The sequence below is a fragment of the Marmota flaviventris genome, chromosome 2 (genome assembly GCF_047511675.1).
Source record: "Marmota flaviventris isolate mMarFla1 chromosome 2, mMarFla1.hap1, whole genome shotgun sequence".
NCBI lineage: Eukaryota > Metazoa > Chordata > Mammalia > Rodentia > Sciuridae > Marmota > Marmota flaviventris.
This window is the reverse complement of record NC_092499.1, coordinates 22,862,725-22,877,410: the sequence shown is the minus strand read 5'-3', so window position 1 is coordinate 22,877,410 and position 14,686 is coordinate 22,862,725. Positions and strand designations below refer to the sequence as shown.

The window sequence follows — 14,686 nt, the reverse complement described above, 5'->3', positions numbered from 1 at the left end:
CATTTCAGTTCATTTCCATCCAGGCTTTTGAAATTAAAGTGTACACCCACAGATATTTTATGAGAGAAATCTTTTTTTTTTTTTTAATTTTTATTGTGGGTTGTTCAAAACATTACAAATTTCTTGACATATCATATTCCACACTTTGATTCAAGTGGGTTATGAACTCCCACCTTCACCCCATACACAGATTGCAGAATCACATCAGTTACACATCCATTGATTTACAAATTGCCATACTAGTGTCTGTTGTGCTCCGCTGCCTTTCCCATCCTCCACCCTCCCCCCTCCCCACCTCTCCCCTCCCCTCCCCTCCTCTCTCTCTACCTCCTCCACTGTATAACCCTGAGGGTCTCCTTCCATTACCATGCAATTTCCCTTCTCTCTCCCTTTCCCTCCCACCTCTCATCCCTGTTTAATGTTAATCTTCTTCTCATGCTCTTCGACCCTACTCTGTTCTTAGTTACTCTCCTTATATCAAAGAAGACATTTGGCATTTGTTTTTTAGGGATTGGCTAGCTTCACTTAGCATAATCTGCTCTAATGCCATCCATTTCCCTGTAAATTCTATGATTTTGTCATTTTTTAATGCAGAGTAATACTCCATTGTGTATAAATGCCACATTTTTTTTATCCATTCGTCTATTGAAGGGCATCTAGGTTGGTTCCACAGTCTTGCTATTGTGAACTGTGCTGCTATGAACATCGATGTAGCAGTGTCCCTGTAGCATGCTCTTTTTAGGTCTTTAGGGAATAGACCAAGAAGGGGAATAGCTGGGTCAAATGGTGGCTCCATTCCCAGCTTTCCAAGAAATCTCCATACTGCTTTCCAAATTGGCTGCACCAATCTGCAGTCCCACCAGCAATGTACAAGTGTACCCTTTTCCCCACATCCTCGCCAGCACTTGTTGTTGTTTGACTTCCTAATGGCTGCCAATCTTACTGGAGTGAGATGGTATCTTAGGGTGGTTTTGATTTGCATTTCTCTGACAGCTAGAGATGTTGAGCATTTTTTCATGTACTTGTTGATTGACTGTATGTCCTCCTCTGAGAAGTGTCTGTTCAGGTCCTTGGCCCATTTGTTGATTGGGTTGTTTGTTTTCTTATTGTCTAATTTTTTGAGTTCTTTGTATACTCTGGATATTAGGGCTCTATCTGAAGTGTGAGGAGTAAAGATTTGTTCCCAGGGTGTAGGCTCCCTATTTACCTCTCTTATTGTTTCTTTTGCTGAGAAAAAACTTTTTAGTTTGAGTAAGTCCCATTTGTTGATTCTAGTTATTAACTTTTGTGCTATGGGTGTCCTATTGAGGAATTTGGAGCCCGACCCCACAGTATGTAGATCGTAGCCAACTTTTTCTTCTATCAGACGCCGTGTCTCTGATTTGATATCAAGCTCCTTGATCCATTTTGAATTCACTTTTGTGCATGGCGAGAGAAAGGGATTCAGTTTCATTTTGTTGCATATGGATTTCCAGTTTTCCCAGCACCATTTGTTGAAGATGCTATCCTTCCTCCATTGCATGCTTTTAGACCCTTTATCAAATATAAGATAGTTGTAGTTTTGTGGATTGGTTTCTGTGTCCTCTATTCTGTACCATTGGTCCACCCGCCTGTTTTGGTACCAGTACCATGCTGTTTTTGTTACTATTGCTCTGTAGTATAGTTTGAAGTCTGGTATCGCTATACCGCCTGATTCACACTTCCTGCTTAGCATTGTTTTTGCTATTCTGGGTCTTTTATTTTTCCATATGAATTTCATGATTGCTTTCTCTATTTCTACAAGAAATGCCATTGGGATTTTGATTGGCATTGCATTAAACCTATAGAGAACTTTTGGTAATATCGCCATTTTGATGATGTTAGTTCTGCCTATCCATGAACAGGGTATATTTTTCCATCTTCTAAGATCTTCTTCTATTTCTCTCTTTAGGGTTCTGTAGTTTTCATTGTATAAGTCTTTTACCTGTTTTGTTAGGTTGATTCCCAAGTATTTTATTTTTTTGAAGATATTTTGAATGGAGTGGTTGTCCTCATTTCCATTTCAGAGGATTTGTCGCTGATATACAGGAATGCCTTTGATTTATGCGTGTTGATTTTATATCCTGCCACTTTGCTGAATTCATTTATTAGCTCTAATAGTTTCTTTGTAGAGCCTTTTGGGTCTGCTAGGTATAGAATCATATCATCTGCAAATAGTGATAATTTAAGTTCTTCTTTTCCTATTTTTATGCCTTTAATTTCTTTCGTCTGTCTAATTGCTCTGGCCAGTGTTTCGAGAACTATGTTGAACAGAAGTGGAGAGAGAGGGCATCCCTGTCTAGTTCCAGATTTTAGAGGGAATGCCTTCAGTTTTTCTCCATTCAGAATGATGCTAGCCTGAGGCTTAGCATAGATTGCTTTTACAATATTGAGGTATGTTCCTGTTATCCCTAGTTTTTCTAGAGTTTTGAACATAAAGGGATGCTGTACTTTGTCAAATGCTTTTTCCGCATCTATCGAGATGATCATATGGTTCTTATTTTTAAGTCTATTGATGTGGTGAATAACATTTATTGATTTCCGTATATTGAACCAGCCTTGCATCCCTGGGATGAATCCTACTTGATCATGGTGTACAATTTTTTTGATATGTTTTTGTATCCGATTCGCCAGAATTTTATTGAGGATTTTTGCATCTAGGTTCATTAGAGATATTGGTCTGTAGTTTTCTTTCTTTGAAGTGTCTTTGTCTGGTTTAGGTATCAGGGTGATGTTGGCCTCATAGAATGAATTTGGAAGTTCTCCCTCCTTTTCTATTTCCTGAAGTAGCTTGAAAAGTATTGGTATTAGTTCTTCTTTAAAGGTTTTGTAAAATTCTGCTGTATACCCATCTGGACCTGGGCTTTTCTTAGTTGGAAGTCTTTTTATGGTTTCTTCTATTTCCTCAATTGATATTGGTCTGTTTAGGTTTTCTATATCCTCCTGACTCAATCTGGGCAGATCATATGACTTAAGAAATTTATCTATGCCTTCACTATCTTCTAATTTGTTGGAGTATAAGGATTCAAAATAGTTTTTGATTATCTTCTGTATTTCTGAAGTGTCTGTTGTGATATTGCCTTTTTCATCCCGTATGCTAGTAATTTGAGTTCTCTCTCTTCTTCTCTTCGCTAGCATCGCTAAGGGTCTGTCGATTTTGTTTATTTTTTCAAAGAACCAACTTTTAGTTTTGTCAATTTTTTCAATTGTTTCTTTTGTTTCGATTTCATTAATTTCAGCTCTGATTTTAATTATTTCTTGCCTTCTACTTCTTTTGCTGTTGTTTTGCTCTTCTTTTTCAAGGATTTTGAGATGAAGTATGAGATCATTTATTTGTTGGTTTTTTCTTTTTTTAAGGAATGAACTCCAAGCAATGAATTTTCCTCTTAGAACTGCTTTCAATGTGTCCCATAGATTCCGATATGTTGTGTCTGTGTTTTCATTTATCTCTAAGAATTTTTTAATTTCCTTCTTGATGTCTTCTATAACCCATTGATCATTCAGTAACCTATTGTTCATTCTCCAAGTGTTGTATGCTTTTTCCTTCCTTCTTTTATCGTTGATTTTCAGTTTCATTCCATTATGATCAGATAAGATGCATGGTATTATCTCTACTCCTTTATATTGTCTAAGAGTTGCCCTGTGACATAATATATGATCTATTTTTGAGAAGGATCCATGTGCTGCTGAGAAAAAAGTGTAACTGCTTGATGTTGGGTGGTATATTCTATATATGTCAATTAGGTCTAGGTTATTAATAGTGTTATTGAGTTCTATAGTTTCCTTATTCAACTTTTGTTTGGAAGATCTGTCCAGTGGCGAGAGAGGTGTGTTGAAGTCTCCCATGATTATGGTATGGTGATCTATTAGACTCTTGAACTTGAGAAGAGTTTGTTTGACGAACATAGCTGCACCATTGTTTGGGGCATAAATATTTATGATTGTTATGTCTTGTTGTTGTATGGTTCCCTTAAGCAGTATGTAGTGTCCCTCTTTATCTCTTTTGATTAACTTTGGCTTGAAATCTATTTTATTTGATATGAGTATGGACACTCCTGCTTGTTTCCGAAGTCCATATGAGTGATATGATTTTTCCCAACCTTTCACCTTCAGCCTATATATGTCTTTTCCTATCAAATGCGTCTCCTGCAGGCAGCATATTGTTGGGTCTTGTTTTGTGATCCATTCTACTAGCCTGTGTCTCTTAATTGGTGAGTTTAAGCCATTAACATTTAGGGTTATTATTGAGATATGGGTTGTTCTTCCAGCCATATTTGTTTATTTCTGTTACTAAACATGGTTTGTTTTCCTCTTTGATTATTCCCCCCCCCCTTTACTGTCCTACCTCCCACTGTTGGTTTTCATTGTTATTTTCCATTTCCTCTTCCTGTAATGCTTTGGCGAGGATGTTTTGAAGAGATGGTTTTCTAGCTGCGAATTCTTTAAACTTTTGTTTATCGTGGAAGGTTTTAATTTCATCCTCCATCCTGAAGCTTAATTTCGCTGGATACACAATTCTTGGTTGGAACCCATTTTCTTTCAGTGTTTGAAATATGTTATTCCAGGATCTTCTAGCTTTCAGAGTCTGTGTTGACAGATCAGCTGTTATCCTGATTGGCTTACCCCTAAATGTAATCTGCTTCCTTTCTCTTGTAGCTTTTAAAATTCTCTCCTTATTCTGTATGTTGGGCATCTTCATTATGATGTGTCTAGGTGTGGATCTCTTATGATTTTGCACATTCGGCGTCCTATAGGCTTCTAGGATTTGGGGTTCTGTCTCATTCTTCAAGTCTGGGAAGTTTTCTTGTATTATTTCATTGAATAGACTTCTCATTCCTTTGGTTTGGAGCTCTGTACCTTCCTGTATCCCAATGACTCTTAAGTTTGGTCTCTTAATGTTATCCCATATTTCTTGGATGTTCTGCTCATGGTTTCTTAACAGTCTTGCTGAGCTGTCTATGTTCTTTTCCAGTTGAAATACTTTGTCTTCATTGTCTGATGTTCTATCTTCTAAGTGTTCTACTCTGCTGGTAGTATTCTCCATTGAGTTTTTAAGTTGGTTTATTGCTTCCTGCATTTCTAGGATTTCTGTTTGTTTGTTTTTTATAACCTCTATCTCCCTGTATAGTTGATCCTTTGCTTCCTGGATTTGTTTGCGTAATTCGTTGTCGAAGTGATCTTTCATTGTCTGATTTTGCTGTTTAATGTCTTCCTTGATACTCCAGATCATCTGAAGCATGTAAATCCTGAATTCTTTATCTGACATTCCATCTGCTGCAGCTGTTACCTCTTCTAAAGTTGCGTTGACCTGCATTGCTTGTGGTCCTTTCTTTCCTTGTCTTTTCATACTGCTTGCGTATCTTTCCTGCAGGTGCGGGCGGCGGCTGTGCTCTCTCCTTATTCCAATTGGGGTGTCGTGGCTACCACGCCGGCAGGTCACTGGGCCTGTTCTGGGAGCTGGCGGCGGCTCTGTTCTGCCCCTACTCCAATTGGGGTGACGAGTGTACCACGCCGGCAGGCCACCGGGCCTGATCCGCCGGTCGGTTGCAGGTTTGCCTACCCTGCAGGCGCGGGAGGCGGCTCTACTCTGCCCCTACTGCAAATGGGGTGACGTGTCTGTCGTACCGGCAGGCCACTGGGCCTGTCCCGCTGGTCGGTCGCAGATCTGCCCACCTTTCGGGCACGGGTGGAGGCTCTGCTCTGCCCCTACTCCAATTAGGGTGTCATGGCTACCCCGCCTGCAGGACGCTGGGCCTGTTCCTGGCACGGGCAGCGACTCTGCTCTGCCACTACTCCAATTAGGGTGGTGTTTGTACCACGCCGGCAGGCTCCTGGGCCTGATCCGCCGGTCTGTTGTAGGTCTGCCTACCTTGGAGGCGCGGGCGGCGGATCTGCCCTGCCCCTCCTACCACGCCTGCGGACCCCTGGGCCTGATCTGCAGGTTGATCACTGATCTGCTCACCCTGCGGGCACGGGTGGCAGTTCCGCTCCGCCCCCACTCCAATTGGGGTCACGTGACCACCACACCGGCAGGGCCTGATCCGGGCGTGGGAGAAGGATCTGCTCTGCCCCTACTCCAGTTGGGGTGACGTGTGTACCACACTGGCAGGCCACTGGGCCTGACCCGCCAGGCTGACACAGGTCTGTTTACCTTGCAAGCGCGAACTGCGGCTCTGCCCTGCCCCTCCTACCTCGCCCATGTACCACTGGGTCGCGGGTCTGCCCACCTTGCGGTTGCGGCTGGCGGCTCCGCTCCGCCCCCTCTCCAATTGGGGTCACGCGGTCACCACGCTGGCGAGCCGCTGGGCCTGCTCCGGGCGCTGGCGGCGGCCCGGCTCCTTCCCTCTGGCTCGACGACAAATTGAGGAGACTCGGGTGACTGTGCCTCACCCCCCCTACCAGGAGACCAACTGCTTATGTCACCACTGGTATTGATGAAGTTCCCTCCTCCGCCGCTTTCTGCAGACATCAGATCTCTGCCATGTTGGTATCCTATGCGAATGGCAGCATTTCGTTCCCCTTGCCGGGCAACCAAAGCACCGGGTGAGTCCTGACCGGCCCTCAGCAGAACCCGGACCGAGAAGCAGTTTCCGCGGGCTCCTAGCCCCGGGCCAGGGAAGTTCCGGGAGCCGGAACTCGGCCACTCCGTGCTCGGTGTAAGCTCCTATAAATGTCAGCTCCAAGAAGCAGTCCCCGCGGGCTCAGTTCCGGGAGCCGGAACTCGGCCGCCCCGCGCTCAGTATTCACTCTGATAAGATCAGGTTCTAAGAAGCACCCAGGCGCTGAGCCCTAGCAATCTGTCTGCAAGCCGCAGGCGAATTGCAGCCTGAAATTACCTGTTCTATGGCTGAATGAGCTGCGGTCAGTCAAAAACAGGGGTGGTGACGTCAGTTTACCAACATGGTGGCTGCTGGCCTCCTCTGTGGTCTGACCGGTGTGGAGAACCGAGATGGACCGCTTCCTTCCCCCGTCTCGAACCCAGAATTCAGCCCTGAGTACGGTGCTTGCGCGGCTGGCAGAAACTGCAGCGCTGTAACCCTGCGTCTCTATCCCAGACTTTAGCCGCGGGGCGATTTGCTGAATAAGCAGTGATACCCTCCGTGCGACAAACCTCTCGCGTTTGAGTCCCCGTAGCCGATCCTCGTGCGATGGAAATCCTTCCTCCAGGTTCCGGAGTACCCCACTATTGCTGTAAATTCCTAACAAAATATCCTTTAGCCGTCCTGACTTGTCATACTCCCACACAGTGAAGCAGCACACGGGGACAATGCACTCCCCTCGCCGCCATCTTCCTCCATGAGAGAAATCTTTAAGGATGAATAGAAGTTATCCAGGAAAAGAAGGAAGAGTAGATGATGTAGCAGCATGATAAAGGCACAGAGTCCTCCTTTTAAAGGAGGACTTGTTCAGGGTTTTGGAAAAAAGTCAGAAGTTTCTTTAATCTGGCATTTCCAGCCCTCTGCTTTGTGGCCTCCATCTGACTCTTTGGCCATTCCCCCCCCCCCATTCTTTTACATGAACCCCCATTGCAATTGAGCTAGTTGGTTTACTGTACTTCAAATACACCTCATCACCTCATGGGATATCATTTTTCTTCTTTGGAATCTTCCATTTGCTCATTTTGAGGTCTCTGGTTCCTGCCACCTCTTCAAATTCTATGCCTTCCACTAGAGAAGGAGTTGAGTCTGAATTTCCTTTTCAAGGTGCATCAGTGAGGGCTGGGGTTGTGGCTCAGTGGTAGAGTGCTCACCTAGCATGCATGAGGCACTGAGTTCAATCTTCAGCACCACATAAAATAAAGATATTATGTCCACCTAAAGCTTTAAAAATAAATAAATATTAAAACAAAAAAAGGTGCATCAGTGAAACTAGTTGTTTGGTTTTCTACCAGACCTTCTATAAAGATCTACTGGGTAGTGTCTAGGACTCTAGGACTCACCACATCCCCCAAATCTCACAAAAAACATTTCTACTTCCACTAATTACATTCTAGTAACTTCAATAAACCTTAAACCAACTAAGTCTGGGTGGCATCAGGAACCTGAGAGCTTTCGTGCTCATGTTGTTTTAAGCACGTCTTTTAATCCTGACATTTTTTCCTAGGTGACACAAACTTTGGAAGGGGAAGACATTGTCTTCGAAAATTTCCTTTATTTTCTGGACATTTTAAAAACAGTTCTAGTGCAAATGTACTCCCAGGTTATTGCTGTAGGAAAATCATTCTTTTTTAAATATATTTTTTAGTTGTAGATGGATACAATCTTTATTTTTATTTATTAATTTTTATGTGGTGCTGAGGATCGAACCCAGGACCTCACACATACAAGGCAAGGGCTCTACCACTGAGCTACAACCGCAGCCCAGGAAAATCATTCTTAGCAAAATAGTAATGCAATAAAACATCGAATTTGAAAGAGGAAGACTGACTTGGTGTTGGGTAATCCTGTGTTCCTCTTCTATCTTACTCTTATCCCCCCATAATATACATACACATAATATCTTCCAATCAAAATAAGGAGATCCCTCTCTCTCTCTCTCTCTCTCTCTCTCTCTCTCTCTCTACACACACACACACACACACACACACACACAGAGGAAAGAAACCTAAATTTCTATTTCTAGGAATCCCACTGGGTCCAAACAATGCCTGGAGTATTCTAAGCAGAATAGATGTATTGACACTGATTAGATTACTGTGTCTTGAGCAAATATCATCTCATGGCTAGAACTTACCAATAATCACTCAGATAGTAAGCAGAAGAGTTAAGATTTGGCTACAAACTGACATTATTCTACTTCTGTGTTAATTTTTTTGAAACCTAAAATCTTTTTCTTCTTTCATGTAATTTAGTGGCATTTTCAACACCGGACTTAGAATATTCCCTGACCTGACCAAAGTTCATTCCACCGATGTATTCTTTATACTGTAAGTATATACAACATGATGTGTCATATTTTTATCATTGTCAAGAACTAGGGTGCAGCCATGGGGGGTTCAAACCCAAGTGAAGTAATTGTGTCAAGGAGGAAATGGGGATCAATTGTGACTACACTGGTAGAAGCAGCAAGGAAGGATTGAAAAACGGCCATGGGGTTCAGTGATGTGGGTCAGCGGTGACTCTGACATGAATAGTTCTTGTGAAGTGACGGGAGCAGGAAAGTCAGGGGGAGCTTCTTCTGGGCCAACGTACAAGAGAGGATGCGAGGGGTTGAATTAGAGTGATGATCACAAACTCTTGAGAACTTTTATTATTAAAGGGAACATAGATGTCCCGCTAGTTGAACCATATTGGTTGAAGAGATTTTATTTGAGACGTGAGAAAAATATTATAGAATGTTTGCCAATGGGAATGATTGAATAGAAGGAAAAATTAATGATCACAATGATACTTTATTTTTCATAGTGTTTTAAACAGGTTTTCAAACACTTTCCCATGCATTACATTTGCTTCGCTCAACCACTTGATACGGCATAAAATGAAGTTATGATTTTTCTATTTGACAAATGAAGAAACTGAGGAAGAAAAAACATAAGTGATTTTTGCCTGACTTGCTCCCATGGAGCAGTCAGAAATGATGCTCAGACTACTTGTGTTCTTTTCCAAAACCTGTAACATATCATCTTACCTAATTGTATAGAAGTAAAAAGACACATGCAGAGGGAATTACACAAGTTGAGTTTGACTACAGAATCAGCAAAATGTGGAGTGATAATATCCAAACTCTTGGGGTTTTCTAGGAAAAAAAAAATTGGCCATACTTCTTTGCTGCAGAAAAGCTCAGCTATCTTCTAGAAACTAGACAAGTGTAGAAAGTTTTTCCAGAATATCTGCCTGGCAGAGCTTTTCAAGTAAGAGGACATTTTAGCAATAGTCATGAAACAAAATCCATGGATTCCTTTCTCCCATGGAAGATTCTAGTGGCTCTGGACAAATGCTGCAAGTTCAGGAGAGGTTTGTGAAATCCGTTTGCTTCCTTTGAGATAAGTAAATTGGGGACCTCAGCTCTTACCGAAGCTTGCTTGCTCACTACACACCCAGGGTTCTGAATTCATGTCCTTCTCAGACAGCTCTTAACCACCTGATCTCTGAGCCACCAGAGGTTGAAAAGGGTCAATAAAACTTAACAGTAGGCGTTTGGGTTGTGGCTTAGTGGTAGAGCACTTGCCTAGCATGTATGAGGCACTGTGTTTGATTCTCGGCACCACATATAAATAAATAAAATAAAGACCCATCAACATCTAAAATTTTTTTAAAAAAACAGTAAATAAGACTAAGCTGTGAGCTTATTTAATCTGCATATGTATAACAAAAGTCCATTTCCAGGAAGAAAGCATTTTTTTTTCAAGTGTTCTTGTCCCTCTCTTTCAGTGAAATTATGGACAACCCTTACATGACTTCAATCCCTGTAAATGCATTTCAGGGACTGTGCAATGAAACCTTAACACTGTGAGTATTGCCAGTTTCACTCTTGCCAACAATTGAATATTGTTCTGGGCCACTGTCATAATTTTATAGACCACTCAGAGCCATAATACCCTGTAATGTTTATATTCTACAAAGAGTTTCATGTAATTAAATAAGCATATTGCCTTGTGCCATGGTACACTGTAGATTATTATTTCCAAACAGGTTTAGAAAATAAAACAAAAGTATTTCCTTATAGCAGTGGTTGGTTTTCTTTGTTTGGTTTTTTTTCTTTCTTTCTTTTTTCTGGGAAGGATCAATTAGGCTTTACAGATTACATGGCCTCAACTCTGCCTGTGTTCCACTAAAATTTTATTTCCAGAAAGAGATAGTGGACTAGATTAAGCCTGCAGTGGCATTGTATTCTGTATTCAAGTATCCCTATTTGACAGATTTGAATTTGCTGTAGAGCAAATTTAAGTGACTTTCCCTAGGTCACTGAGTATGAGAGTGGTGATAAGCTCTGCAGTCACACTCTTACTCAGTAGTGGCAAACTTATTAAGCTCCCGTAGGTGATGCTATACATCATTCTTTGACCAGAGCTTGAATGGATTCTTCTCTGTAGCTGTTCAAAAGCAGATGCTTAATCTGGGATAGTCACAGAATGGCTCTAAAAGGAGAAGATCTAATAGAGGTATAAAAGATAAGTTAATTCTCTTTGTATTAGCCAGAAAGTAGAGCTGAGACCACCTCTGCAGATCCCTTCTATTTTTCAATGCCACTGCCCATGTTCAGGCCTGGTGTGGAGTTTTTGCCCAAATTGTCACCCAATCTCCCTGTTTCTGCTCATGCTACGGTCTCTAGTGCTCTGTCAAATACAAATCAGATTCAAATGCTCCCCATAAAAACTTATTCAAGCCTCCTCACAACTTTCTAAGGGGCTTTTTTCCAAACCATTCAAATTGATCAATTTGGGATCTATGAACTATCTCCACTGTTGGAAATTTGTGCACAATGGAGCCTTTCAGCTAATCCTTCTCCTCACACTCCAGGGAAGAAGACTTTTGAAAAGACAAGATTCCTCTTCAGTTATGATTTCTTTTGACAGAACAGAAAAGACCTGGGCTCTTGTTCTGCTCAGCCCCAAACCTCAACACAACTTTCCTTCTTTGTGAGGGTTTCCATTGTATGATTTAGGGCCCATCACATCGCGAGTTAAAACTCTATCATTCTCAACTTCTTTACAGAATGTTGTTACTCTCCCTTTTAGACAACTATTTCCTAAGGACCTCATATCCCAAGCAGCCCTCTCAAATGAAAGCTGCTCACTGTCCGCACCCTGCATGAGGCCCATTTTATAAACATCTGAGCAGGGAACTGAATATTTCCTGAATACAGAGGTGGGAATGGCAGGGGTTGTCCAATACCTTTTTGTATGATCATTTCTACATTGATGCAAAAGTCCTTTCTCCTTTGAAGCCCATTCTCAAAGAACTATAAAAATGAAAAGAGGCACATCTAACAGTACAGTCTGTGCCTGTATTCCTGATAGGACAGAGTACGGCAAAATTTACAATCCTTTCTTCCTTCCTTCCCTCCTTCCTTCCTTCCTTCCTTCCTCTTTTCCTTTTTCAAAAATGTCTACTTGTTCATGAAGTTTTATTTAATCTCTGTAATGTAATATAAACGAAGAATATTTTCAATGTCCAGAATGTTCAATGAAGTTTGGTGAAGTAAAATGCATTATTTTCACAATTTTGTAAAAGAATTCCAGTTCAGAAAAAAATAAAGTTATTCATTAGTACTTTCTCAGTCTCCGTAACGTGTCCCTGGGGTATGTGTTATAGTCTTTGCCCAGTAACTGGAATTAAACTCACTGTGTAATTATTTAAAACAAAATAAACAACAAAACCATGAGATTGTTTCTCAGTTCCCCACAATTATATAAGATAAATACAAATCTTAGGGTATTCCTTTTAATGTGATCATCTCAAAAGTGTCCCTCATTGTGTTAGGTATAGAATGATTTGATCATCTTAGCAACCTTTTGTTCGGGAATTATCATCTTATTTTTAGAGACATAGAAACTGAGGATGAGACAAGTTGAGAAATTCTCAGGATCACCCGGCTCTTAAGTGACAGAGCCAGGTCTAGTTCCACATGTGAAGTCTCCTGTGTGCTTCTTAATGCATTACCAGAGTTTACATGGGGCAGAGTACCATCATTTTCCAAGTTCCCCTAGGGGTGTCCCTAAGAGTTGCCACCAGCTGTGCCTGATTGTGGTCATGGCTCTCTTCTCTTCAAGCCAACAACCACCAGTAACGCCCACACATCCCAGAGTTCCCAAGACTGGGGCTCCTTCTCTTGCAGAAAGGGTGGGTGGAAAGAATTGTATTTGAGGTCAGGATTACTGACAGTTCTAAACTACTGTTTTTGGCAAGTCACTTCCATGTCTTAGTAACTTCACTGGGACATGGAGGTGGTAACATTGCATACAGGTCCCCTGTAAATCATTGTATTAATTAATCCATTGTAGAAACATGGCAACGAGTGAAAACATTAAAATTTCCATAGAATGGGTTGGTCTTTATACTTTCTTATAGTTGTCTATGAAGTTCAATTTAATTCAGCCCACAACCATTAAGTGTTTAATCTGTGGTGAGCTCTGAGGGTAAATAGATAAAATACAAATGGGAAATAACATCTTGAATGGAAAAAAAGAGAGAGAGAGAGAAACCATGTGTTTAGATGAATGTCTTTCAAAGTGTTTATCTTAAGAAACTGCAGTTAGGCCTCCATTATTGACACTGGGTTAACGATTACCTGAAACTCTGTTTCCTGTGTATATGTGGACATTTAAAACAAAAATCCTTTTGCAAGCCTTTGTTCTTTGACCTGAATCTGCTTCTAAGAAAAAGCTTATTTACTAGCAGCAGAGTCCGAGAATCAATATTCACACTGGAAAATATTATCTTGTGTCCTAAGGAAGACATAATGTGAAGTTTCTCTGTGAGGTGCATATGTGAGACTGTAACTCTTTATGCACATTTCTGGCACAGAAGAAATGAAGCCCAAACATTCAGAAAAGGTCCATCAAACTTCCCATAAGTTATTAATTTTTCCTCTCTATATTTATTGTAGAAAACTGTACAACAATGGCTTTACTTCAATCCAAGAACACGCTTTCAATGGGACGAAGCTGGATGCTGTGTAAGTCAAGGGTAGCCATGAAAACCCTCCCCCACCTCCACCCCCAGATGGACTAGCCAGTAGGTCACAGTTTGCTGAGGGATAGGTCCTATTGGAACATCCCTCAACCCTAAGTTAGTGTGACCAATACTTGGAAATAATGTTAGGGAATCTGAGAAGAGCCAGTTGAATAGACGCTTAATATTGGCTCTAATTCTAAATCCCAAGAGATTTATCCTCAATAAAATGGAGGAACATGATGTCACCTTGTTACTCTGCAGGGGTGTGTGTGTGTGTGTATGTGTGTGTGTACACGTACATGCAGGTAATATTCATCTCCTAGGCTCATGAAGAAAAGGTGCCTTTAGTGAACCCAAAGTTGTTCAAAAAATGAAATTTCTCACTTAGTCCTGTTTGACATGTTTTAGAGAAAGATGTCACTTTCTGTTTGATTCACTCAGAAATAACTGAAAACCCATATCCAACATTTCCTTTTCTAACAAATTTTAAATAAGGCCCGAAATAGCTGAAACCACAAGCAACAGAACTTGTATTGGATTTATTTTGTAACACTTCTTACTTCTATATCAATCACATATTTTTTTTTTTCAGTTCCAGATGTTCTGGGTTGTATTTCCAAACTTACCTGCTCATTTTTTATAGTGTTTTGTTACTCACCTTTGTCATTTCCCCTTTAAACAATTTATACATAGTTGTTTTGTATTCCAGAAATGATCGTTGCCCAATTTGAAAGAATTTTGATTCTAAATCTGTTGTGTAGTACAGTGTCTTTCAAATCTTACTAGGCATACAAACTTTCTGGGATCTTGTTAAAATACAAATTTCCAATTTAGTAGTTCTGCAGAAGACTGTGGGATTCTGTATTTTTAACAAACTCCCAGGTGATGCTGAGGCTGCCACAGACCACACTTTGAGTATCAAGGTGAAGTAAATAAACTGCACAACCATGCATGGTAACCCTGGATGGAAAAGAATATACTTATAGCTGGGTGTGGTAGCACACACCTGTAATCTCAGTTCCTGGGGATGCTGAGACAGGAGGATCCTAAGT

The 14,686-nt window shown here is 41.1% G+C and overlaps 1 protein-coding gene across 1 annotated transcript in view; it reads left to right on the top strand.

The window, feature by feature from the left end:
* The window catches only part of Tshr (thyroid stimulating hormone receptor), a 138,339-nt gene that overhangs the window by 88,079 nt on the left and 35,574 nt on the right, over nt 1-14,686 (top strand). The window contains exons 5-7 of the mRNA XM_027931648.3: nt 8,870-8,944; nt 10,389-10,466; nt 13,567-13,635. Of these exons, the coding sequence (XP_027787449.1) occupies nt 8,870-8,944; nt 10,389-10,466; nt 13,567-13,635 (222 nt within the window). The remainder of the gene's footprint in view (nt 1-8,869; nt 8,945-10,388; nt 10,467-13,566; nt 13,636-14,686) is intronic.